The sequence below is a fragment of the Lithobates pipiens genome, unplaced genomic scaffold (assembly GCF_037356315.1).
Source record: "Lithobates pipiens isolate NorthernLeopardFrog02 unplaced genomic scaffold, aLitPip1_a1.2 Scaffold_3, whole genome shotgun sequence".
Taxonomy (NCBI): Eukaryota; Metazoa; Chordata; class Amphibia; order Anura; family Ranidae; genus Lithobates; species Lithobates pipiens.
Window position 1 is genome coordinate 255,019,348 of NW_027507790.1, and position 26,966 is coordinate 255,046,313.

At 43.2% G+C, this 26,966-nt stretch overlaps 1 protein-coding gene across 5 annotated transcripts in view; it reads right to left on the bottom strand.

The window, feature by feature from the left end:
- The window catches only part of ARK2C (arkadia (RNF111) C-terminal like ring finger ubiquitin ligase 2C), a 156,958-nt gene extending 131,368 nt beyond the window's left edge, over nucleotides 1-25,590 (bottom strand). The window contains exons 1-2 of one of the 5 annotated variants that reach the window (XR_013263982.1): nucleotides 24,872-25,590; nucleotides 19,986-20,877 (exon numbers count right to left, since the gene is read on the bottom strand). Coding sequence is in view for 3 of the 5 variants with exons in the window: in XM_077463064.1 (XP_077319190.1) it covers nucleotides 24,872-24,932 (61 nt within the window). In the remaining 2 variants the exon portion in view is untranslated. Of the gene's footprint in view, nucleotides 1-19,985; nucleotides 21,904-24,871 lie in introns of those variants that run through there. The other 4 variants (XR_013263983.1, XM_077463064.1, XM_077463062.1 and 1 more) reach the window with 4 other exon arrangements.
- Nucleotides 25,591-26,966: the final 1,376 nt, after the last annotated feature.

A 26,966-nucleotide genomic window follows, 5' to 3' on the forward strand; every position in this document is an offset into this window, starting at 1 on the left:
ACATTTGTGCAGGAATCGTACAATTCATTCCTAAACTGTGATATGGTGCAGATCGAAACAGCTTTGTGTGCAAATAATCATGCAAATCCCAAAAATGTGCAAATGGCATATTGTCCTGATCTGATCCCGACTACACCAGACTGACAACATCGCTGTCTGCAGCTAGTCAGTTCCCACGATTTAGCCAAGGAGTCTCAGCTCAGCTGGCTGAGAACAATAGACACAAAAACCTAATCCTTTTGCCTCCATTGATCCAGTGGCAGGTGGCCGCAGGACAAGGCCGGGCAGGGTGACACTTATTGTTCCACCAAGTGGATCTGAAGATCAATAATCTTCTTGAGAGTCATGAATCAGAACCAGGCGACCTGCAGCTCGCAACCAGATGAGCATGCTGGGACTTGCAGTCCGTCTGCAGCTGCCGGCTGACCTTACCGACATTAGACCAGTGATTCTACCAAAACCTTAAATGGAAATAAACTTGAATGAATAAAAAAAAAAACACAACATATAACCCATTTTTTTGGTAAAATATAAAAGACGATGTCAAGTAAATAGATACCTAACATGTAATGCTTTAAAGTTGCGCACGCTCGTGGAATGGCACGACGCAAAAATCTCCACAGTCGACGCTTTAACATTTTTTTTTTACAGGTTACCGGTTTAGAGTAACAGAGGAGATCTAGCATTAGAATTATTGTTCTCGTTCTGATGTTTGTGGCGATACTTCACATGTGTGGTGCGAACATCGTTTACATATGTGGGCGTCACCTGCGTATGTGTTCACCACTGTGCGCGAGCACAGGGGGGTGCTTTAAACATTTTATTTATTTATTTATTTTTATTACATCTTCTTATTTTTACATCGGACACTATCACTTTTTGGGGACCAGCGCTTAAAATCTGCACAGTCACTGTACTAATGACACTGGCTGGGAAGGGGTTAAACATCTAGGGCAGTGATTCTCAACCAGGGTTCCTCCAGAGGTTGCTAGGGGTTCCTTCAGAATTGGGCCATTTCTGCCTCTCGGATAAGTTCCCACCAACACCATTGATCTTTTTAGCTATCTGTAAGGAGGTAATTCTTCCCAATGACCACAAGTGTAAGGACCATTCTTCCCACTGACCATCACACTAATGTATCATGAGTTGTAGATTTCTCATTTTTAGCAGGGGTTCCCCAAGACCGGAGAACTATTTCAAGGGTTCCTCTGTGTTGAAAGGGTTGAGAAAGGCTGATCTAGGGTGATCAAAGGATTAAACAGCAGTGGCGGCCGTTGCTTAATATATCGAATGGAGACGCACCGGACTCCTGCTGTGAGCCACTGCGTTCTTCGCGTGAATCCAGCCTAATTCCCTGTACACACGGTCAGATTTTCCGACGGAAAATGTGCGATTGGATCATGTCGGAAAATCCAATCGTGTGTGGGCTCCATCTCCATGGTCCCCCGATAAGTAATAGTGTAGCCATGCTCTCTTTTTTCTCTCCTGAGACTTCCTATGGACGTGTAGTGTACACACAGAGTTTGTCACACTCACTTCGGTCTCCGTGGCTCTTCAGAGGGCATTTGACAGGCGGTGAGCAGGCGTCACATCTCCTCCTCACCACCTGCTTTAACCCCTTTTACTCCACACTAGTGTGCTGCAACTGCGTGCCGGTCACGGAGCACTTGCAAAGTGGCCTCCTTAAAAGGTTAGCTCACCTTTGCAGCTCTGACTAAAGGTGAATCATGCCCTTGCCATAGGTGTAGGCCATTTACACACCTCATGAGGCCTGACTGGAATACTCCCAGGATGTTGCTAGGACGTTGCTAAGTAAAGCCTAGCCATTACTGGCTCAGTGGGCAGCCAGTGCATGGCTCAGTGGGCAGCCAGTGCATGGCTCAGTGGGCAGCCAGTGCATGGCTCAGTGGACAGCCAGTGTATGGCTCAGTGGGCAGTCAGTGTATGGCTCAGTGGGCAGCCAGTGTATGGCTCATTGGGTAGTTAGTTTATAGGTAAGGTGCCACAGCCAGGGCTCATTACAAGCCTGACTGGAATACTCCCAGAATGTTGCTAAGTAAGGCTTAGTCATTAGTATCTCAGTGTGCCGCCAGTGTATGGCTCAGCGGGCAGTGTATAGGTAAGGTATCGCAGCCAGGGCTCATTACAGCCTGACTAGAATACTCCCAGGATGTTGCTAAGTAAGGCCTAGTCATTATTGGCTCAGTGGCCAGTCAGTGTATGGCTCAGTGGCCAGTCAGTGTATGGCTCAGTGGCCAGTCAGTGTATGGCTCAGTGGCCAGTCAGTGTATGGCTCAGTGGGCAGTGCAGCCAGGGCGCATGACAAGCCTGACTGGAATACTCCCAGGATGTTGCTAAATAAGGCCTAGTCATTACTGACTGAGTGGACAGCCAGTATATGGCTCAGTGAGCAGCCAGTGTATGGCTCATTGGGCAGTCAGTGGGCAGTGTATAGATAAGATACCGCAGTCAGGGCTCATTACAAGACTGATTGGAATACTCCCAGGATGTTGCTAAGTAAGGCCTAGTTATTACTGGCTCAGTGGGCAGTCAGTGTATGACTCAGTGGGTAGTGTATAGGTAAGGTACCGCAGCCAGGGCTCATTACAAGATGGATTGTAATACTCCCAAGATGTTGCTAGGATGTTGCTAAGTAAAGCCTAGTCATTGCTGACTCAACAGCCAATCAGTGTATGGCTCATTGGCCAGTCAGTGTATGGCTCAGTGGCCAGTCAGTGCATGGCTCAGTGGCCAGTCAGTGCATGGCTCAGTGGCCAGTCAGTGCATGGCTCAGCGGCCAGTCAGTGCATGGCTCAGCAGTCAGTCAGTGTATGGCTCAGTGGCCGGTCAGTGTATGGCTCAGCGGCCAGTCAATGTATGGCTCAGCGGCCAGTGAGTGTATGGCTCATTGGCCAGTGAGTGTATGGCTCAGCGGCCGGTCAGTGTATGGCTCAGCGGCCGGTCAGTGTATGGCTCATTGGCCAGTCAGTGTATGGCTCATCGGCCAGTCAGTGTATGGCTCAGCGGCCAGTCAGTGTATGGCTCAGCGGCCAGTCAGTGTATGGCTCAGCGGCCAGTCAGTGTATAGCTCAGCAGCCAGTCAGTGTTAGGGATCAGTGGCCAGTCAGTGTATGGCTCAGCGGCCAGTCAGTGTATGGCTCAGCGGCCAGTCAGTGTATGGCTCAGCGGCCAGTCAGTGTTAGGGATCAGTGGCCAGTCAGTATATGGCTCAGCGGCCAGTCAGTGTATGGATCAGCGGCCAGTCAGTGTATGGCTCAGCGGCCAGTCAGTGTATGGCTCAGTGGCCAGTCAGTTTATGGTTCAGCGGCCAGTCAGTGTTAGGGATCAGTGATCAGTCAGTGTATGGCTCAGCGGCCAGTCAGTGTATGGATCAGCGGCCAGTCAGTGTATGGATCAGCAGCCAGTCAGTGTATGGATCAATGGCCAGTCAGTGTATGGCTCATTGGGCAGCCAGTGTATGGATCAGCGGCCAGTCAGTGTATGGCTCATTGGCCAGTCAGTGTATGGATCAGCGGACAGTCAGTGTATGGATCAGCAGCCAGTCAGTGTATGGCTCAGCGGCCAGTCAGTGTATGGCTCAGGGGCCAGTCAGTGTATGGCTCAGGGGCCAGTTAGTGTATGGATCAGCAGCCAGTCAGTGTATGGATCAGTGCCAGTCAGTGTATGGCTCAGCGGCCAGTCAGTGTATGGATCAGCGGCCAGTCAGTGTTAGGGATCAGCGGCCAGTCAGTGTATGGCTCAGCGGCCAGTCAGTGTATGGATCAGCGGCCAGTCAGTGTATGGATCAGCGGCCAGTCAGTGTATGGCTCATTGGGCAGCCAGTGTATGGATCAGCAGCCAGTCAGTGTATGGATCAGCAGCCAGTCAGTGTATGGATCAGTGGCCAGTCAGTGTATGGCTCATTGGCCAGTCAGTGTATGGCTCAGCGGCCAGTCAATGTATGGCTCAGCGGCCAGTCAGTGTATGGCTCAGCGGCCAGTCAGTGTATGGCTCAGCGGCCAGTCAGTGTATCGATCAGAGGCCAGTCGGTGTATGGCTCAGCGGCCAGTCGTGTATGGATGAGTGGCCAGTCAATGTATGGATCAGTGGCCAGTCAGTGTATGGATCAGAGGCCAGTCAGTGTATGGATCAGAGGCCAGTCAGTGTATGGCTCAGTGGCCAGTCAGTGTATGGCTCAGTGGGCAGTGTATCGGTAAAGTAGTGCAGCCAGAGCTCATTACAAGCCTGACTGGATTACTCCCAGGATGTTGCTAAGTAAGGCCTAGTACTGGTTCAGTAGGCAGCCATTGTATGGCTCAATGGGCAGCCAGTGTATGGTTGAAGTACTGCAGGCAGGGCTCATTACAAGACAGCTGGTCTATAAACCACCCAACAGCCTTGGCAGCAGCTGCACTGTGCCGCCTTCCCACCTCCTGTGTTTCGGAGTGCCGGGATTAGAGATCTGAAGGAACAGAATGTCGGGATCAGCGTGGAAGGTAAGTCAGCCCACAGGCATATATTATTGTAGTTGTATTCTAAATTGTGTGTTCAGCTGTGTGCCTACATTTAAAGTTTTATAATATTCTATACTGTTTGCATAAATGTTTTAAAAATAATAAAATTGATGGTCTAGCCTTGCCTATCGGGGCACCAGTGTGTTCCACTCAGTTCAGCGTGTCTCTATGTCCCTTGATGGGTGGAGTCATTCTATACAGCCAATCGGTCTCTTCTACAGGTGGCAGAAGGGGGTTTTGTCCCATCGGCATTGTTCCTTCCATTGTTCCTTCCTCTCTGTCGAGCCGTTAGCGACCTGTACAAGCATCTGATCAATCCGATCTCTGTTTGATCAGATGCTTTGGAGGCCATAGGAGACTATCCATAAAGAGGACCTGTCATGCTTATTGTCATCACGAGGGATATTGTTCATCCCTTGTGATAGCAATAAAGATTGGCTCGCATTGTGTCCAATCACAGCGTGAGTGGGGCTCCAGGCGACGCGCACTTCAGAGTTGAAGAAAGGAATCACGTACAGTTACGTAGTTTTGCACTTAACCACTTAAGGACCATGCCTATTTTTCTGAGAATTTTAAGGGTAAAAGTTTGATGCCATTCCACGAGCGGGCGCAATTTTGAAGCATGACATGTTGGGTATCAATTTACTCGGCGTAACATTATCTTTCACAATATAAAAAAAATAGTCTAACTTTTTTTTCCCAAAAAAGTGTGCTTGTAAGACCGCTGCGCAAATACGGTGTGACAAAAAGTATGGCAACGACCGCCATTTTATTCTCTAGGGTGTTAGAAAAAAATGTATAATGTTTGGGGGTTCTAAGTAATTTTCTAGCAAAAAATATATGTTTTTAACTTGTAAACACTGAGTCTGAAAAAGAGGCCTGTTCTGTAAGTGGTTAAATTGTCATACAAATAAGTATTTGAAATGAAATCTTTATTATATTTAGACAATAACATGGTGTGGGTGGATTTCTACCAGTCACAGGCTGTGTCACGCCCCTCCAGCCTGTGTCTTAGAATAACAGGGAGGTGAAGCCTTCATTAATCTACATGGAATATCCTGCCCTCATTGTGTTTAGCAGGCACGGAGGAGTAGCATACCTCCCAGCTTTTTGAGATGGGAAGGAGGGACACCTATTAGCAAAAATATGTAGGCATAGGACACACACCCTGCCACACCCCCTGCCACACCCCCTTAAAGGAGAATTATATGGAAAAAAAAAGGTTTGGCTAAACCCACAAGTACTTTATTACCACTTATATTCCTTTATATATTTGCTTTTGAAATGTACAAATGTAGCAATTGAGAAATTGGATGAAAAGTTTCGCACTGGAAAACACTTTTTGAAAGATAAAAAGTGCATTTTACATACAGAACAAAATGAGGGACAAATGAGGAGGAAAGAGGGACATCGCTCCAAATCAGGGACAGTCCCTCGAAATCATGGACCTATGGAGTAGAAAGTCATTTAGCACTGTGTATACACCCACATGTATGACTCCATAGTCGCATGGGCTGCTCGGATGTGATAAGGAGGAAATGCTCAGCAAAGAAACTCACTGAAAACTGAGCATGTGCAGAGTTACCACCACAGCTGCAAAATCCCTAGCTGAATTGGGGAAATGGACAGAAGGGGGCGATAGAGAGCAGCAGGATTAACCAGGTTTTTTGCAGAATACAGAATATGAATTTTATAGTGACTGAGCGAGTATGAACAGCATGTAATACACCATTTATTGATAGATTTATATGAAACTTTAATACTACTTTACAGCTGAGTTCCGGGATGCAATTCAAATGTATCTGTTAAAGTGGCATCACATACCTGTCTGTATATAAGAAATCAGCTAATTGGTTAAAACACAACCTCATCGTTAAGCAGATGAATGAATAAATGTGTGGCATCATCCTTGCAAGTCAGAAAGAACAGCAGCGGGTGGGCAACTCGGAGGAAGTATAATGGAGGCGGATAGATCACAGCCGCCTATGAGAAACGACAATTCCCATTATGCAATGAGAATTGTAGCGGATTCAGATTCCTAATCCCAAGGGAAATGAAGGTATTAATGTGGGTGGGGTCACCACGCACCTTAACAAGAACGAAAGAATAAAGAGTATGGCGACTACCAGTCTTATGAAAAGGATGTTAAGGGGACAGAGGGCTTTTAATGAAGAACAAAATTCTTGGTTTCTCTACATGTGCATGCAAACAAGATGAAATCTTAGAAAGCACCTTTATACAGATGTAACAACATTTCTGCCTGGAGTTTTAACTTTGACACTTATCACCCTTATTAGTTTTACTAATCAGGCTATATCTTACCGTCCTTGCCCTGAAGAACCTGCATATTTGCTCCAAATGCAATTGGTTGACCTGTGTCTTCTACTCCCCCCCCCCCCCCCCCTCACATACACACACCTCTTATAGCACATGTATCAAACACAAGGCCCCCGAATGCAGCCTACCAGACCATTTCATGTAACCCTCACACCTCTCCTGCAGCTCCAGAACCCCCCTCGTCTGTGCCCCCACCTTGTCCCAGCAGTCAGCAGCAGAAAGGAGGATAGAACTTCTTCTCCAAATCCTGCACTTCTCTGTGCAGCTGCGGAAAGTCTGGTGTCTGCCCCTCCCCCATCTCAGTAGTCGGCAGCAGAGAGGACAGAGCTCCTCCTACAGATTCTGCGGCTCCTTGAGCAGCCACAGCATCCCCTCGTTTAGGACTCCCCTGATCTCAACATTTAGCAGATTCCAGCCCTCCTCCAGACCCTGTCAATTTCAGCTTCTTCCCAGGAGAGCAGCATAAGGTAAGGGGGTGCACTGTAATGTAGGGGGGAGGGGGGTAGGGTGGATTCTGATGGTAGGAGGACTCTTTAACATCTGATGTAAGGAAGGGTGGGGTTCTCTGCACATTATGAGAATAATACAATTCTATGCCAGTAGAAAAGGAGGGTCGCACACCACTGGTATCATCTACAAGAAACTGCTCAGAACAGAACACCATGGCAGAACCAATAAAGCTTCTTGTGGATGGTACCAGCGGTGTGTGACCTTCCTTTTCAGACTGGCATCATCTGCTATAGGAGTGTGAGTGGGCGCCGTGCCGGTCCGCCCTTCACAGCTTAGGTCTTATGTTGTTACTAAAACCAGTAATAATCGAATGTAGAGGTGATCACTTAATATGATAAAGAGTAGATACATTTATATAGTCTTACAGATACAACCGGCCCTTTGAGGGCAACCATAGCACTGATGTGGCCCCGCACTGAAATGAAATTGAGTTTGACACCCAAGCCTTATAGGACACCAGCCTCACATAGTTGACCATCGACCAATTGGCGGTTTAGCAACCAGATATGTAATTTCATTGGCATGCAACATCAAATGGGCAGACCGTTTTGGATGGAATGTCGAGCAGGAGGGTCCTTGATGACTGGCGTGACTCTTACAAGCCTGTTCTATAGCTGGTCATGGACTTATGTGAGTAGACCATCATGCAGGCCACGATCTGACCTCTTGGAGGCATCTCTGTCACGTTGAGTGTATATGGTTATGTGCACATTGTGGGTTGGAGCAGATCGATAACTCCCATAACTAGCTGACATTTGGGGGAACGATGGTGATTAGACATGGTTTCCAAACCTGATCCTTCTGCCGACCTTAGACCCGATAGTTATGGGGACAGACTTATGCTGAGGCTGTGCCCCACTCATCACAATACAATCCTCTTAATCTATAATGTGAACAAGTCTAAGAACATGTCTTTACAATGTAATACTGACATATAATCACACACATAGGTTGGACTTGATGGACTTGTGTCTTTTTTTTTCGACCTCACCTACTATGTAACTAATGGAGATTTATATTCTTAAAAGCGTCCATTACAAAAGTATAACTATAGGCATTTTCTTTTTCATTTTGGATAGAGTAAGGGAGGGTTCTAACCCCTGTGAGGTTTATTTTTGCCCCCTTTGGCCCAATGGGGAGATTTATCTTCACTTCCTGTCCCATAGCCAAACAGGAAGTGAGAGGAAATCCCTGCAAATTAAGGGAATCTCTTGGAGATCCCCAGGGTTACCAGAACTAGTGTTCCAGTTGGAAGATTTCCAGTCGATTACTTTTCTGGGGAAAACCCAAAATTTGGGATTTTCTTTCCCTTTCACTTTCAATGATAATGGTAAACAGGACAAATAGGGGGGGATCTCCTAAAAAATGACAGGTGTTCTGATCCCTCTCCCAGGCATGTACTGTCCATCGGGACTACCGGGAGATTCCCGGTGGGCCGATGGCTCAGTGGGCCACTCTGATGTAAGGGGGCTGGTGATGGGACACTCTGATGTAAGGGGGCTGCTGATGGGACACTCTGATGTAAGGGGGCTGGTGATGGGACACTCTGATGTAAGGGGGCTGGTGATGGGACACTCTGATGTAAGGGGGCTGCTCATGGGACACTCTGATGTAAGGGGGCTGGTGATGGGACACTCTGATGTAAGGGGGTTCTGATGGGACACTCTGATGTAAGGGGGCTGCTCATGGGACACTCTGATATAAGGGGGCTGCTCATGGGACACTCTGATGTAAGGGGGCTGCTGATGGGACACTCTGATGTAAGGGGGCTGCTGATGGGACACTCTGATGTAAGGGGGCTGCTGATGGGACACTCTGATGTAAGGGGGCTGGTAATGGGACACTCTGATGTAAGGGGTGCTGATGGGACACTGTTGTAAGGGGGCTGGTGATGGGACTCTGATGTAAGGGGGCTGGTAATGGGACACTCTGTTGTAAGGGGGCTGGTAATGGGACACTCTGATGTAAGGGGGCTGGTAATGGGACACTCTGATGTAAGGGGGCTGGTAATGGGACACTCTGATGTAAGGGATTGCTGATAGGACACTCAAAATGTAAGTGGGCCAGTCTGGATGAAGTCCAGGGCCAAATTTCTGTCCCAGTCCAGCCCTGCCCTCTCCCCCCACCCCCCCCCCCCAATCCAAACCTTAAAAATAATACATTTAATTATAAAGTATAATAGAGTATCTATATCTATCTATCTATCTATCTATCTATCTATCTATCTATCTATCTATCTATCTATCTATATATATCTATATATATATATATCTATATATATATATATATATCTATATATATATATATATATATATATATATATATATATAGATAGATAGATAGATAGATAGATAGATAGATAGATATTTAGTTTTGGACAGAGTGGAGATGGATTAGACCCCCTGAAAGATGTTATTGCTGTCTGTGCCGCATTGGGTAGCTTCATCCTCTCTATTGGTCCTGTTTACCACGTTCCTTGAAAGTGAAATTAAAAGAAAAATTCCAAATTTTGGGATTGTCCTCAGAAAAGTAATAGAGGGGGAAATCCTCCAATGGGCACACTTGGTTCTGGTAACTTGGGGGTCCCCAAAGAATTCCCTTCATTTGCAGGGATTTCCTCTCACTTCCTGTTTGGCTATGGGACACGAAGTGAAGGGAAATCTCCAAAATGGGACACAGATCGCAAAACAAAATTTCGCAGGAGGTTATAACCCTCCTTTGCGCTTTCCAAAATGAAAAACAGAAAAAAGGGGTTTGACTAGATTTTTTGACTGAAATGGCGAAAGAAAATCTGACCGGGGGTTACAACGCTCCTTTGCTCTATCCAAATGTTTTTTGTTTTTTTTTAAGATTTATATTTCAGGATGATTTTTATAGTGCAGCCTTACCTCTTTGGGATAGGTGTGTGTGCTGCTGTGCACTTGTATTCTCTCCCTGATAAGCCAGCTCAATGCCAAGTTGTAAGGTACTCCTGTATGCTGGTCTGTCTATGCCTGAGCTCAAGACCGATAACTGGCACTCTGTTCCGGATTCTGCAGGAAGGTAGAACTGTCAATTACCAAAGCATAAACTTTCCATTATATCATCCTAACAACACCTTTTTTTCTCATGAGGATTTTTAAAGTGCCTGTCATCAGCACTGAGCTCAAGTAGGAGACAGGCCAGCCTTAGAACCAGACACTTCTGCTCTGACAAGGAGAGAATACAAGTAAATTATGAAAAAAAAATAAAACACATATGCAAATTTGCATGATTATAAAAATGTAAGAATTAAGATTCAGATTATTGCAGATGCTGATTAGTGACCAGTTGTATTTAAAGTGGTTGTAAACCTCAGATATGAACAAAGCGTATCCCTCTATAGTGTGTGCTTGTCTCAATAAAGAGTACCAATTGTCATTTATGTCTGCTGCTTCCTTCCTCTGCTATTAGCATCACTTCTGACAATTTTTCCTGACACCAAGAGAAAAATGGTGACAAGGGAAGGAACCTCCAGCAGATTGACAGCCTCAGCTGTCAGAGCTCTTCTCACTAAGCTCCGCAGAGTCTAACTTCAGCTCTCCGCCCCCCCCCCCTTTTTTTTCTGAACTCCCAGACCAGCTTTAAAAAAATTCAGCACTTTGAATGGATGTAGAGAAGAAAGGTCTGCAGATAAACAGGTACAACCTATGAAGATTTGTTTCATCTCTGTGTATCACCTGAGGCTGGCACTTCACTGGGTATACAGAATGTACAGGTTTACAACCACTTTAACCCTTTGGCTGCTGGGCCGCACACAAATATTCGGCCTCTCGGATGCGCCAAGGGCCCAGGCGCCCAAGATACAGATAAATCGGTACAACCTATGAAGATTTGTTTTAATCTCTGTGTTTCACCTGAGGCTGGCACTTCACTGGGTATACAGTATGTACAGGTTTACAACCACTTTAACCCTTTGGCTGCTGGGCCGCACACAAATATTCGGCCTCTCGGGTGCGCCAAGGGCCCAGGCGCCCAAGAGACAGATAAACGGGTACAGCCTATAAAAGATTTGTTTCATCTCTGTGTATCACCTGAGGCCGGGCACTTCGCTGGGTATACAGTATATACAGGTTTACAACCACTTTAACCCTTTGGCTGCTGGGCCGCACACAAATATTCGGCCTCTCGGGTGCGCCAAGGGCCCAGGCGCCCAAGAGACAGATAAACGGGTACAGCCTATGAAGATTTGTATCATCTCTGTGTATCACCTGAGGCCGGGCACTTCGCTGGGTATACAGTATGTACAGGTTTACAACCACTTTAACCCTTTGGCTGCCGGGCCGCATGCAAATATTCGGCCTCTCGCGTGCGCCAAGGGCCCAGGCACCCGAGGACACAGATAAACAGGTACAACCTATGAAGATTTGTTTCATCTCTGTGTATCACCTGAGGCTGGCCACTTCACTGGGTATACAATATGTACAGGTTTACAACCACTTTAACCCCCTTGGCTGCCGGCCGCACTCAAATATTCGGCCTCTCTGGGCACCTGGGCCTTTGTGCCGAGGGGGGCCGCATATTTGCGTGAATTGCAGTCTAAACAATCTGTGCCAAGAGCAACACAATTACAAGCTTAGGAAAGTTTTTGGATCACGTGACCCCCTACCCCCCCATGACAGCCAATCAGGGTGGTCACGTGCTCTTAGGTCCCGCCCCATCATAAATCTCTTAAAGGGCCGGGAGATGCCGGCATGTAAGGGTTAAAAGGAATTGGGAGGTGTTTCCGAAAAGCAACAAAACAGTTTATAACTCCTAGAGCAGCACAGAAAACTAAACAAAAAAACAAAACAAAAAAAACAAATGATCATACAGTTGCTACAGTCCTCATCATTAATGCTTCAGCTCATTGAAAATCTATCCCTGGAATCATCACTGGTAAAGGAGCAGACACTGTGGTCAGTGTGACCTTGCTTTACCCTTGAAAGGTGCATGTCATATACATGTAAGCAAAAAAAGCGACACTCGTTAATCCACACAGTAGGAGATCTTGTTGCATTACCATTTTGGAGGATGTCACATGATACCTCGACACCTTCCCTTTTTGCCATTTTGAAATTATCACTGTTTTTTTTTTTTTTCAGTTTTTTTTTTTGGTTTAATGGAAGCGAGGATAAAGAAAGTTTGTGAGATATAAAGAAATCACATTTGAAATGAGAGCAGCCTTGTAACACATGCATGCTTCCATTCATGCAAGGCGAAGAGCATCCTGCTTAACTAACACGTGTACATGTATGTGTCTGTACGTGCGTGTGTCTGTGTGTGCGTGTGGCTGTGCATATGTCGCAGCAAAGGGCTTAGCCTACAAATCCAGATTAGAATGGAAAGAGCAGGGAGGGGGGGGGGGGGGCGCTGAATGCGGTTTACACCCGGACGGGGGGGGGGGGGGAGGGAGGCGGCAACATGGCTGCAGTCTGCAAATTTCCAGTTACAGAGAAGCTGTAATCCAACTATAGAAAGTACAGGCCGGCAACTTGACAGCTTCTCCATAGAAAATATTTATTTAAGCGTTACAGCGATAACATCATCCAAAAATTCTGACACGTTTCGGCCTTAGGACTTCATCAAGGCCGAAACGCGTCAGTATTTGGATGATGTTATTGCCGTAATGCTTAAATAAATATTTTCTATGGAGAAGCTGTTGAGTTGCCGGTCTGTACTTTCTATGGATCTTTTGTGAGCTTAATTAGCCAGAGCACCAATTACTCTGCACACCAACTATACTATACAGCGGTAGAGCTTGGTTGAGTTTTTCTCTCGCTACATAACCCAACTATGGCCTCTGCGCCCAACTTGTAGTGCCTCAGTGACTGATTCTGCAGATTGTCTCTGATTTAAAGATCTCTGTTCTAGACCATTTCCTCCATGTTGTGCGGAGCTACAAAAGAAATACAGAGATTCTAAAAACTAGATATTAGATTCTATATCTGCCATTTCTTTTTATAAGGATGAAAAAAAAAAAAAAGAAAGAAAGACTGGAACCATGTCAGCTACAATTTTTCCTAGAGTTAGAAAACTGAAAATTTATATTTTAGATCGTAAGCTCTACGGAGCAGGGCCCTCTGATTGCTCCTGTATTGACTTGTATTGTAACTGTACTGTCTGCTCTTATGTTGTAAATCGCTGCGGAAATTGTTGGCGTTATATAAATCCTGTATATTAATAATAATAATAATATGACTAAACTTAATAAAAATTACCCACTGCCTTAATTTGAATGTTTTTTTGTTATAAATATGTACACCGTACTACAAGCATGATTATTACTTTTTTTTTTTTCCTTTTTATTTATTCATTTTTTTACACAGATATACAAATACACCTTATTACAGCTGACTAATCTTAAAGGCGGTGTCCAGACCCTTGTTTTAACCATTTCCAAATGTGTCTCGTAAAAAAATGGAGGCCCTCTTAAAACTTAAAAGGAAGAATGCCAAGTATGTAGCAAACCTGTTAGAGGTTTTCTACTCTTTGTTCATAGCATAGGGAGTCACAAATGAACTTATGTATATATAGAGGGTGCAAGCCAGACCAATTTGTGTTACTCGATGGCAAATGTTCAGCTTTCATTGGTCCTTTCTGCAGTCCTGACTGGTTGATATGGACAAGAAATGGTCTTGCTGGCATTACTTGTATGTATGAGCCCGTTTGTGAGCTAGAGTCATATATATATATATAAACTTACATAGGCCATTTAATTTACACATGTTGGTAAAGAAATCCTTCCCCTATAGCAATAGTCTCCAAACTGCAGCCTGGGGGCCGGACAAGGCCTTTTGCTTGATTTGACCCGACGCTTGGGGCATTTGCCCCTCCACCATCAGCAACAGTGGGGCATAGTTCCTGCAACTGACACTAACACTGGGGCATGATTCATTCCATTGACACCAATGAAGGGGCACTATTCCTCCCATTGATACCAATGATGGGGCACTATTCCTCCCATTGATACCAATGATAGGGCACTATTCCTCCCATTAATACCAATGATAGGGCACTATTTCTCCCATTGATACCAATGATGGGACACTATTCCTCCCATTGATACCAATGATAGGGCACTATTCCTCCCATTAATACCAATGATAGGGCACTATTTCTCCCATTGATACCAATGATGGGACACTATTCCTCCCATTGATACCAATGATAGGGCACTATTCCTCCCATTAATACCAATGATAGGGCACTATTTCTCCCATTGATACCAATGATGGGACACTATTCCTCCCATTGATACCAATGATGGGACACTATTCCTCCCACTGATACCAATGATGGGACACTATTCCTCCCATTGATACCAATGATAGGGCACTATTCCTCCCATTAATACCAATGATAGGGCACTATTTCTCCCATTGATACCAATGATGGGACACTATTCCTCCCATTGATACCAATGATGGGACACTATTCCTCCCATTGATACCAATGATGGGACACTATTCCTCCCACTGATACCAATGATGGGACACTATTCCTCCCATTGATACCAATGATAGGGCACTATTCCTCCCATTAATACCAATGATAGGGCACTATTTCTCCCATTGATACCAATGATGGGACACTATTCCTCCCATTGATACCAATGATGGGACACTATTCCTCCCATTGATACCAATGATGGGACACTATTCCTCCCACTGATACCAATGATGGGACACTATTCCTCCCATTGATACCAATGATGGGACACTATTCCTCCCACTGATACCAATGATGGGACACTATTCCTCCCACTGATACCAATGATGGGACACTATTCCTCCCATTGATACCAATGATGGGACACTATTCCTCCCACTGATACCAATGATAGGACACTATTCCTCCCACTGATACCAATGATAGGACACTATTCCTCCCACTGATACCAATGATAGGACACTATTCCTCCCACTGATACCAATGATGGGACACTGTTCCTCCCACTGACACAAACAATGAGGCATGATTCATTCCAGTGACACCAATGATGGGGAACTATTCCTCCCATTGATACCAATAATGGAGTACTATTTCTACCATTAATACCAATTAGGGGGCACTATTCCTTCCATTGATACTAATGATTAACCACTATTTTACCACTGATTCCAATGATGGGACACTGTTCCTCCCATTGATACCAATGAATGGGGCACTATTCCTCCCATTGATACCAATGAATGGGGCACTATTCTTCCCACTGTCACCAATGATGGGGCACTATTCCTCTGACTAATACTAATGATGGGGCACTATTCCTCTGACTAATACCAGTGATGGGACACTATTCCTCCCGATGATAGGGCACTATTCCTCCCAATTATACCAATGAAGGGGCATTGTTTAATCCCACTGACACCAGGACATTTTCTTCTCCCACTGGCCCCAGTCTGGCCCCTGCTAAAATTGAAAGGCTAGTAAACTGGCCCTTTGTTTATAAAGTTTGGAGACCCCTGCCCTATAGTAATTTTTTTTTTTTTTTTCATTGTAGGTGAAAAATGGATTCTAAGCAGAAGCAGCATGTTGTCATTGAGTTCTTGACGAAGGAGGGGTGCAGGCTGTCCAACATCCTCAGAAAGCTACAGAATGTTTACAGAGATAACAGCATAGACAAGAGTCACCAATGACAAGACGTTGGTCTTGATGTCATCTCCGTAAACATTCTGTAGCCTTCTGTAGATGTAGGACAGCCTGCACCCCTTCCTCATCAATAACTCATTGACAGCACATTGCTTGTATTTGGAATGCATTATTTACCTGCAAAGAAATAGAAGAAAAATAATTACTATAGAGCAGGGGTCTTCAAACTACGGCCCTCCAGTTGTTCAGCAACAATTCCCATCATGCCTAGTCATGTCTATGAATGTCAGAGTTTTACAATGCTTCATGGGATGTGTAGTTTTGCAACAGCTGGAGGGCCATATTTTGAGGATCCCTGCTATAGAGGGAGAGTTATTCTACCAGCATGTGAAATTTGAACAACCTGTGTAAGTTAATAAGTAGGTTATGGCCACTTTTGCATTACTTTCAGTGCAGCCCTTGTAAAGATAAGCCATCAATACCGCAGAAAGCAGTGACATTTTCTTAGTGATGTCAATGTTCCCTCCTGGCAGCAGTCAAAATGGCTGTTTTATATTTGCCTAGATACTGGTTTAATGAAACATTTTAACCCACTGTGGCCTTAGTTATTCTGGCCAGAACACAGAGAAGCCATTCAATTTGGGACCTAGGTTAAAAATAATGACAAAAGTAGCCTTGCCAGAGCTCTATGAAGTAGTGACTTTGCTTTACCTCAATGACATATGTTCCCTTGGGGTTGCTCTCAAAATTTCTCCCTTTTTATAACAAATGTAATACAATTACTTAATTTTCATGTTCTGATTTTAAATTCATCCAGGCCCTGAGGCCTTAATTTTGTCATCTTCAAGGGTTTGATAGCAGCTACCATAGTGGTTACTGAATCCATTTAGTAAAAATGACTAAAATTCATTAGAATGTACCCTTTTAACAGGCTAGGAACCAATAACACCACTGAGGCAATTTCATTTTAATGAATTAATTCATTGATATTTCTAACGTTCTTGTCAAATTGGTGTTGGGGCAAATAGTAGGCGAGGCTGCCATCTTGGGCACAGCAAGTAGAACATCACACTAGGGCCAATTTTAGACAGGAGCCATTTACCCAAAGGCATGTCTTTGGAGTGTGGAAGTAAATATGGGTGATGGAGGAATGCCTTGTAAGCACAGGTAGGGTAGGCAAACTGCACGCGGATAATGTCCTGGTTGGGATTCAAAACCGAGGACTGCAAGTAGAAAGTGCTAAATTTAACTGGTATTTCCTTGTACATGGTCTCAAATTGCCTACCTTAGAATGGCAGCCCTGTAATGCACGATGGATACTAGGACCACATGGATACAATGTCTGAGCTTCAAATAGCCACCAATGACATAGCGGTTCTCTCCGATGCATTAAAAACGAAAACTCTGAGAATTCTCATAAAGCCTTCATGAGTCCCAAAGCATGGATAGAATTCCTTTTGTGGTACCAGAACAAGCAATCAAAAATACTTTTCTGCCACTGAATTTATGAAGGCCTGGATGCAGAAGTGTATCTAGCATTCACAAATCCAGGCATTTCGCCTAGCTTTTAAGGGGCCTGCTGGTTGACCAATGTTTGTTAAAGGTCTGTAACATCAGCCTAATGCTAGCCATACAGGCACAGCTTTCTTCTGCCAGCTATCGTATTCTGACAGTAGGCAACCACAGCTGTCGGCATATCCGAACAGTGGCTGCATCTTTATTGGCTGCAATCACTGTTCTGAAGACTGTTCTCCACCCTGCTCCTCCAAGCTTTCGTTCAGAATTTGTCAAGCCAGATTGTACTGGCAGGGCCACTCACGGTTCGTAATGTAAGCTGTGTATGGTCAGTTTAGGTTAAAAGTTGACTGTCCTTTAAAGCGTAAGCTCGCCTTTTCAGAAAAAAATGAAAAGGTGAACTAATATTGTAACCCCCTCCCCATCCAACTGGTCCCTGCTGTACTTTCCTCTGTGGGTGATGAGCTGTCAGTGCCTATGCAGCCAGTGCAGCGGTTTGGGGAGCTGAAATTCATACTCTTCTCCCTCTTCTTTCTGCACCACTACCAGGGTGGATCAGAGCGATGCTCTGTGCCAGCGCTGACCAATCAGAAATGCTCTGATCTGGCCTTCGTCTTTCTGCAACACTTCCAGGACGGATCAGAGCGATGCTCTGTGCCAGCGCTGGTCAATCAGAATTTCTCTGATCTGTCCCTCGTTTTTCTGCAGCACTTCCAGGACGGATCAGAGCGATGCTCTGTGCCTGCGCTGGCCAATCAGAATTTCTCGGATCTGTCCCTCGTCTTTCTGGAGCACTTCCAGGATGGATCAGAGCAATGCTGTGTGGCAGCGCTGACCAATCAGAAATGCTCTGATCTGTCCCTTGTCTTTCAGTAGCACTTCCAGGACGGAGCAGAGCGATGCTCTGTCCCAGGAATGACCAATCAGAAAAGCTCTGATCTGTCCCTCGTCTTTCTGGAGCACTTCCAGGATGGATCAGAGCAATGCTCTGTGCCGGCGCTGACCAATCAGAAATGCTCTGATCTGTCCCTTGTCTTTCTTTAGCACTTCCAGGACGGATCAGAGCGATGCTCTGTGCCAGCGGTGACCAATCAGAATTGCTCTGATCTGTCCCTCTTCTTTCTGAGGCACTTCCAGGACGGATCAATGCGATGCTCTGTGCCGACCAATCAGAATTACTCTGATCTGTCCGGAATCACTACAATAAGGAGATGGAAAAGACAGGAATTTCAAATCCCTGGACCACTGCACAAACTGCGTAGGCACTGCCCACTCATCACTTATGGAGGTAAGCATAGCAGGGACCGAGGAGGAGGGGAGGCTGCACAATGTTAGTTCACCTATACATTTTATTCAGGAAAGGGTGAACTAACCCTTTAAGGGTTTAATATTCTTTGCACAAAGAAACCTCTTACATCATTAAAATACACCTTATAACGCATCTATTTAAAACTCAAACCCTAACCCGCTACTCACTTTGTTAACACCATGTGCCAAATCTTTTAGATTGCAAGCTCACACAAGCAAGGCCCTCCTAACACTCTTGTTTTGTGTTTGTATTGTAACTGTATTGTCTCCCTTTATTTTGTAATACGCTGCGCAAACTGTTGGCGCTATATCAATCCTGTATTATAATTATAATAATAATATTAAGCTAGGGTCTGGAATAATGAAAGCGGGACCTGGGATTATGAAAGCATTCACTCTGAACTCACAGAAATAAAAATAAAAAAAAGGAAATAGTGATACAGCATGAGGGAATAGAGTCTAATAGAAAATAAAGGAATAACAACAATAAATGGGAGAACAGCAATAGAAAAAGGCAGACTAGGTTAATAGAGGAAAACTAGTTTCTTTATTGAAAGATTTTTTTTTTTTTTTTTTTTTTTTTATATTAGTATTAGTGAAACTGTGTGTAACAATGTCATCATGCACACAATACAAAAAAGAGGCAAGCCTACCATGCTTCGGAGGGGCGGAACAGAACGAAACAAAAGCAGCATACAATGAGTAAGATGTATAGGCTAGAGCACATTACATTATAGCAGGGTACGTCTCTACAGAGAGTGAGAGAATTTACATCAGAGAAAAAAAACTAGGTAATGTCAAAAAATACAAGAACATGCTTAAAGTCTTAGTACATGAATAAAAAAGGTGGAAGGTCCAAAAGGATTTCTGATACAGAACATTACCCACGAAAATAAGAACAGGAAGTAAGTCGTCTTTATAGCACAGCAGAAAAAAAGAAGTATCCCTGTTAAATGGACATCCATTTACTATAAAATTGGAATAAAATTATTATTATTATTATTATTATTATTATTATTTTTTAAACGGTAACAGCACTTTCAGAACAATGGAATCTGGAAACAACATGGAGTCGCTTCAGGCTCTCACATGTTTATCACTTCCCGTTTGTTATTGCAAATAACATGGAGAAAAACGGGAAAAATAAAAGGCCAACCGGAAACCAATCAACCCCTATTTATTTATTTATTTTTAATATATATATACTGCTTTTTCCCCCTTTTTTTTTTTTTTTAATAATTACTCTGTGCTGTTGGGGGGGGAGGGGGAAAGAAAAAAATAAAAGGTCAGATTAAGGCCTTGTCTCCCCAGGAGCAAATGGAATCCACTTAACAGGAATTTACAGTGCAATGTACTTAGCTAAACAAGATGAAGATACAGAAAATGGCTTTTAAAATCTACAGCTCTATCTATGTTACTACAATGAGACTACAAAGAAAAATAGATTCAGGGTTACATTCTCTACAGTTTTTTTTTTTTAACAAGAAAAAATATGATTTTTTTTTTTTTTTTTTTTTTTTTAGAAATTTCATTTTTTTTAAGCGTTAGTATCCTCTTATGGCAGGGCTACCCTTTTAGAAGGGTTTGTAATTTTTTTTTTTTAATTATTATTATTGATACGTACCCAAGATTTCGTTAGGAAAACTATTGGGATTCTGGGTACTGCAAGGCATTTTCTTACTGGCAAATATTAGTGCTTATTAGTGAAAGGTGATGATGCAGTTGCAGAGGAAAAAAAATAAAATAAAAAAAATAAAAACATGTTTCTAAAATTACAAATACCATCCTAGCGATTTGTAATCATGAGACGGTGACCAGATGGCATCATCGAAGCATAGAAAAGGAGGGCTTAATTGCATCTGCATGCAAACACAAGGGGTTAACGGCAAAAGTAAACCATTTTTTTTTTTTGCCCCCACCCCCATAAACAAAGAAATAAAAGGACAAGCAGCCATGACAGAAGGGGATACCGCAGCTTAAAAATAAAAGACCAATGTTTTCTTCAGATGGAAACAGGAAATGGTTAAGAGGGGATGTCACAGTACAGGTAAATGCAGAGGGGAGTCACACCACAGAGCAGCATGTTGGGTCACTCACTGTGCTACACAATGGAGGAAAAAAAAAAACAATTGATAAATGCAAAATGTAATATCTCATCGTCAAGATAGACATTTTTCTTTTTTTTTTTCTTTTTTTTTTTTTATGGATGCCATTTTTTAATTTTTTTTTTTTTTTCATTGCATTAGCTGGTGTTCCGCTATCTGTAGAGGCCAAGGGATCATAGAGAAGCTGTGATTCTTTGACCTCATCAGAAAAGGAAGGGTAAGCTTACTCACATTACTGTGTGGAGGAGATCTAGTCAAGTGTCATAGGAGCAGAATATATAGAGACAGGACACACACACGCACAACCATGCAAACCCCACCACCACCACCACCACCCCCAACCAGATGCAGCACATTCCTACTTTTAAATGGGTCCACATCCATCTGGTCCTTATCTAATCTCCTTTTCTTTAGGTTCTTTGACAGCTAACAGCAGCATGGCAAACAAGAGGTTTAAAATTCCTCCCAGGGTCTAGCTGGCTCTAATGCTACTGATTCAATAGCAAACTGTTGGCGCTATATAAATCCTGTATTATAATAATAATAATTAATATAGAAGTGTGCAATGCCTACAAATGTCAGCGGTTTAGTGTATGCGCTAGGCTTTTCCAAAAGCGAAAATACTAAAAACATATGATGGATCATAACAATGTCACCGACCCCCCCCCCTCCCCCCTCCTCCTTTGTGATCGCTTAACCCTTTGTTTGCAGCAGCCCCATCTGCAAGGGAATGCTGGCTGCTGATGGAACAGCAGGCTGAGATTGGGGAGGAACTGGGGCTGATTGACATACAGGGATCTGATCTGCATCACATTAAAATGGCCTGCCAACCCAAAATTAATTAATTAATTTATTTATTTATTTCTACGGACAGGTGCCTCAAACGTTATGGATGGCCCAGAAGTGCCACCCACCATCCTGGACTGCTGACACTGTGCCAATTACGCCAATACGATGTATCAGCGCTTTCGCCATTGTGTGTGACGGAAGCAATGCCCTGGCAGGCTGGCATCATGCTTGTCCTATAAAAAAAAAAAAAAAAACTAGGAGATGACCACCAAAGACCACATTCACTGTTAACATGTGATTAGGACAATGGCAGGCGTTTTCTCTTCAGGCACAGCCTCGGTCTAAATTTTTTTTTGGACTGGTTCGTAAATGACTGGGCGGTCGACCGCTGGGCACACTAACAATATAGGCAGAGCTATACAATGGCATGACTATGGTATACTGACGGAGCAGGAAGTCAGCATGGCCATAGGGTCAGAAATGGGATCTATGGGATGGTAGAGCTAGATTATACTGACAATGTGGAAAGTCAGCATGGCAAAGGGGAAAAATTTTAATTTATAGGATGATACTTCTAGGTCAGCATGGCAAAGGTTAAAAAATAGATTTATAGGATGATTCTTCTAGGTCAGCATTGCAAAATAGATTTATAGGATTATACTTCTAGGTCATCGTGGCAAAAGGTAAAAAAATAGATTTATAGGCTTATACTTCTAGGTCAGCATGGCAAAAGGTAAAAAATAGATTTATAGGATGATACTTCTAGGTCAGCATGACAAAGAATTAAAAAAAAATAGATTTATAGGATAATTCTAGGTTATAATGACACTGTAGAAAATCAGTGTGGCAAAGGATAAAAATTGGATTTATAGAATGATACTGACATAGCAGAGAGTCAGCATGGCCATAGGGTCAGAAATTGGATCTATAGGATGGTAGAGCTAGCTTATACTGACACTGTAGAAAGTCAGCACAGCAAAGAATTAAAAAAAATTTGATTTATAGGATAATTCTAGTTATACTGACATTTTAGAATATCAGTATGGAAAAAGGCTAAAAAGATTTATAGAATGACACTGTCATAGGAGAGAGAGCCAGTATGGCCATAGGGTAATAAATGAGATCTCTAGGATGACACTGTAGAAAGCCACTATGGCAAAGGATAAAATTTGATTTATAGAATGACACTGACATAGTAGGGAGTCAGTCTGGCTAGTGTAAAGAATTAAATCTTTAAAATAAGGCTATGATTTACTGAAACTGTAGAAAGTCAGTGGGGTAAAAAAAAAAAGATTTATAGGAAGATCCTGACGTCAGTATGGCCAAGAATAAAAATGTGATTTATGGAACAATCCTGAGAGAGTAGAATCAGTATGGCCAAGAATAAAAAATTAGGTTTACAGAAGGATACTGGCTTAGTAGGGAGTCAGTATAGCAAAGCATACAAATAGATCTATAAGATAAGGCTATAATATACTGACACTGAAGAAAGTCAGTATGGCCAAGCATAAATCTAAGGTTTGCAGGATGATACTGACTTAATAGAAAGTCAGTATAGCAAAGCATACAAATAGATCTATAAAATAAGGCTATAATATACTGACATTATAGAAAGTCAGTATGGCCAAGCATAAATATAAGGTTTAGAGAACGATACCGACTTAATAGAGGGTCAGTATTTGAAAGCATACAAATAGATCTATAAAATAGGGCTATAATATACTGACATTGTAGAAATTCAGTATAGCAAAGCATAAAAACAAGCTTTATAGTATGATATGCTATGTTACACTGACACAGTAAAAAAATAAAAAAATAAATAAATAAATAAAAAATAAAAAAGGCATTATGGAAATGAATAAAAATAGAATCTATAAAAAAATAGATCTAGGTTATACTGACACTGTAAAAGGTCAATGTGGCAAAAGCTAAAAAAAATAAACAAAAAGGTTTTTAGAATGATGTGATTGTGTTACACTGACATTGTAGGAAGTCAGTATGGTAAATGGTTTTTATTTTATATCGAATAATATGATTAGATAATACTGACACCATAGATTAGTCAGTACAGCAAAAGGATATAAAAAAATAAATAAGATCTATAGAATGATAGGGTTATATTATACTGACACTATAGAATGATATCATGTTATTCTGACATTGCAGAAGTCAGTATTGCAAAGGATATAAAAAAAAAAAAAAAGGATCTATAGAATGATAGGGTTACATTATACTGGCACTATAGAATGATAGGGTTACATTATACTGGCACTATAGAATGATATCATGTTATTCTGACATTGCAGAAGCCAGTATTGCTAAGGATATATATATATAAAAAAAGAAAGAATCTATAGAATGATAGGGTTACATTATACTGGCTCTATAGAATGATATTATGTTATTCTCTCATGGCAAAAACAAAAAGTCAGTATGGCAAAGGATAAAAATAAGATCTATGGACAGATATTATGTTATTCTGACATTGCAAAAAAAAAAAAAAAAAAATCAATGGCAAAGGGGAAAAAAAAGGAGGATCCTGCTTCAGCTATAGAAAAAGGCTGCCTTGGAGTATAATATAAGATCAGCACTGCAAGGAATACCAACAGACCAATATATATATATAACACATAGCATTGCTTCTTCTCTTGAAGGCTGCTCTGCTAATAAATGTATGGACAGATGGCAACCCAGCACATCATTATCTACAGAATACACATTCCACTGAGCTATAGTCACTACTGCAAGTCATCAAATAGAGATCGAGAGAGCAATATAGAAGTCAGGCTTGGTTTGTAATATGTCATGAGTCGTGTGTATTATATGTGTATATGTATATATATATATATATATATATATATATATATATATATATATATATATATATATATATATAATCTCAATACTATTGCAACTGCAATGGAATGGTTTACAAAAAATAGATACAATATATATGTATGTATATATATATATATATATATATATATATATATATATATATATATATAAAAACATTTTGCAAACCATTCCATTGCACTCGCCCAGGCTGTGGCAGATTACAAAGCAGCCCCCTCCCTCTTGTGTCAAGCAATCACACCAGCAAGGCATTCATTGCAGAGCCATCAACCCCCCCCCCCCCCCCTCCATCCATCCCCTCCATCCCTCCATCCATCCCCTCCATCCCTCCATCCAGCACCGTACCTCGGTTCCGTACAGAGCCGAAGACTGGAAGCACAAGGTAGCCGACGTGTACGAGCACCATGCTGGCAGAGTGGGCGCTGCTTGCTGGGGGTCTGCCGATGGCTGTGTGTGGTCGGAGGGGTCGCGCTGCGCTGGGCTCTGCTCTGCTCTGCTGCTACTACTGCTGCCTGCCAGACAGATGGCCCATCGCAAATGGTCCCTTCAAATCCCCCCTCTATACATTCAAATGTGCTGCAGCTGCCTCGCACAAAGGGAGGGGGCACTCAGCTCCCCTAAGACAAAGCAGCCTAGCCAATGAGGGCCGGGCTGGGGGGAGGGCAGGCACAGCTCCCTTCTGTCTGTCTGGGCAGAAAGCATGGCAGCTTTTATATATATATATATATATATATATATTTTTTTTTTTTTTTTCTCTCTCTCTTTTTTTATTGTCATGCTTGGTGTGGTCATCAATGAAAAGGCACAGAGAGGTATGGCCTGTGCCAGGGGCAATGGTAGTGGCATGATGTAGTGGGGTGGCAGGAGGAGGGGGAGGGGGCTGACCCAGTTAGCAGTCCCTGACATTTGGGCATTATTTATAGAGAGGGCAAAGCAGGCAACACAGCTGCTGCACACACTCCTGGGATCTCCTATCAATCAGAGGAAATGTTTGCAAGTGTCTGGCTGCCTTGAACTAGTTATGATGATGTGATAGAAGATAGAGAAGAACACCCCACCACCCCTTCCAGGAGTGTCCTGATAGTTACTATGTGTCAGAGGTTGTCTGTTGATACATTTGTGTATTTGATGACAATTTTCCATTTCCTAGTTGTGGCAACAATGCAATGTTTATTTATAGTTATATCGTTAGGTTGAAAAAAAAAGACACAAGTCCATCTAGTTCAACCACAATAAAAAGATTTAGGACTATTGGAGCGGACTTCATAGGTACCAGAAAGGATTACAATTTAATTAAAAAATAATGAATTTAATTAAACATATAAAGACAATAAATATTAAAAGAAATGATAAACGGCTCCCAAATATAAAATCCACAAATAGTATGTGTATACAGTCCCTATTGCTGCTTGGACAAGGCTGGTTGGCGTTTCGCTTTTGCTTCCTCAGGACCCACTTGCCATACGACAAGCAGAGGGGTTCTGTGTAAGAAAGGAGAAATAATCATATTTCACATATGGACAAATTGGCACATGAACAAATAACTAATATAAACATACATAATAGTTAATAAACATAACTAATAATGATGCATGAAGAAAACCACTCACATAAAAACCTGAGGAAGCGAAAGCGAAACGTCGACCAGCCTTGTCCAAGGACCAGTAGGGGCCGGCAGTATAGCCGCACTGCCCCATTGATTTCAATGGGCAGGAGCAGTGTATACACCGTTCCTTCACCGTTTCAAAGATGCTGCTAGTAGGACTTTTTTTAGCACCCTGCCAGCGCACCGCTCCAGTGTGAAAGCCCTCTGGGGTTTCACACTGGAGACACAGCAGTGGCTCTTTCAGGGTGCTTTGCAGGCGCTATTTTTAGTGCTTAATAACCCCCATAGGCTCTAATAGGCTTCAAAAAAGGTGGACTCATGGTGTAGAGTAAGGATGGGCTCAGGCATGTTTGCAACAAGCACGTGCAGAGCCCGCCAGGAAGTTGGCACTGCACAGAGCTAATCAGAGGCAGTGAGACATTTTCCCGATGCGCAGCTGCAGAGATAGAGGAATGTCTCACTGCCTGCGATTAGTGCTGTGCCGTGCCGACTTCCTGGCGGGCTCTGCACATGCTAGTTGCGAACACGCTGGAGCTCATCCTTAGTGTAGAGTATTGTGCTACGAGCCCACCCAGGTATTACAACAGTGAATGAAAATTCGCTGTTGTAACACTGGTCCTCAATCCGGCCATTCAGAAGCAGGTCTGAGACCCGTTTTCTGAATGGCCGAAAAGAAAACAGGTAGGGGAAGGAGGGAGGAAACGAAAGCCAGAGCCAGGAGAGAAAACTGAGGGAGAGCCACTGCCGCTGAAAGTGCGGTCAAAGTGCTGATTATATGGGGTGAGTCAGTGCACCAGACCCACCGACCGGCTGCCACTGATTAGACCCTGGGCA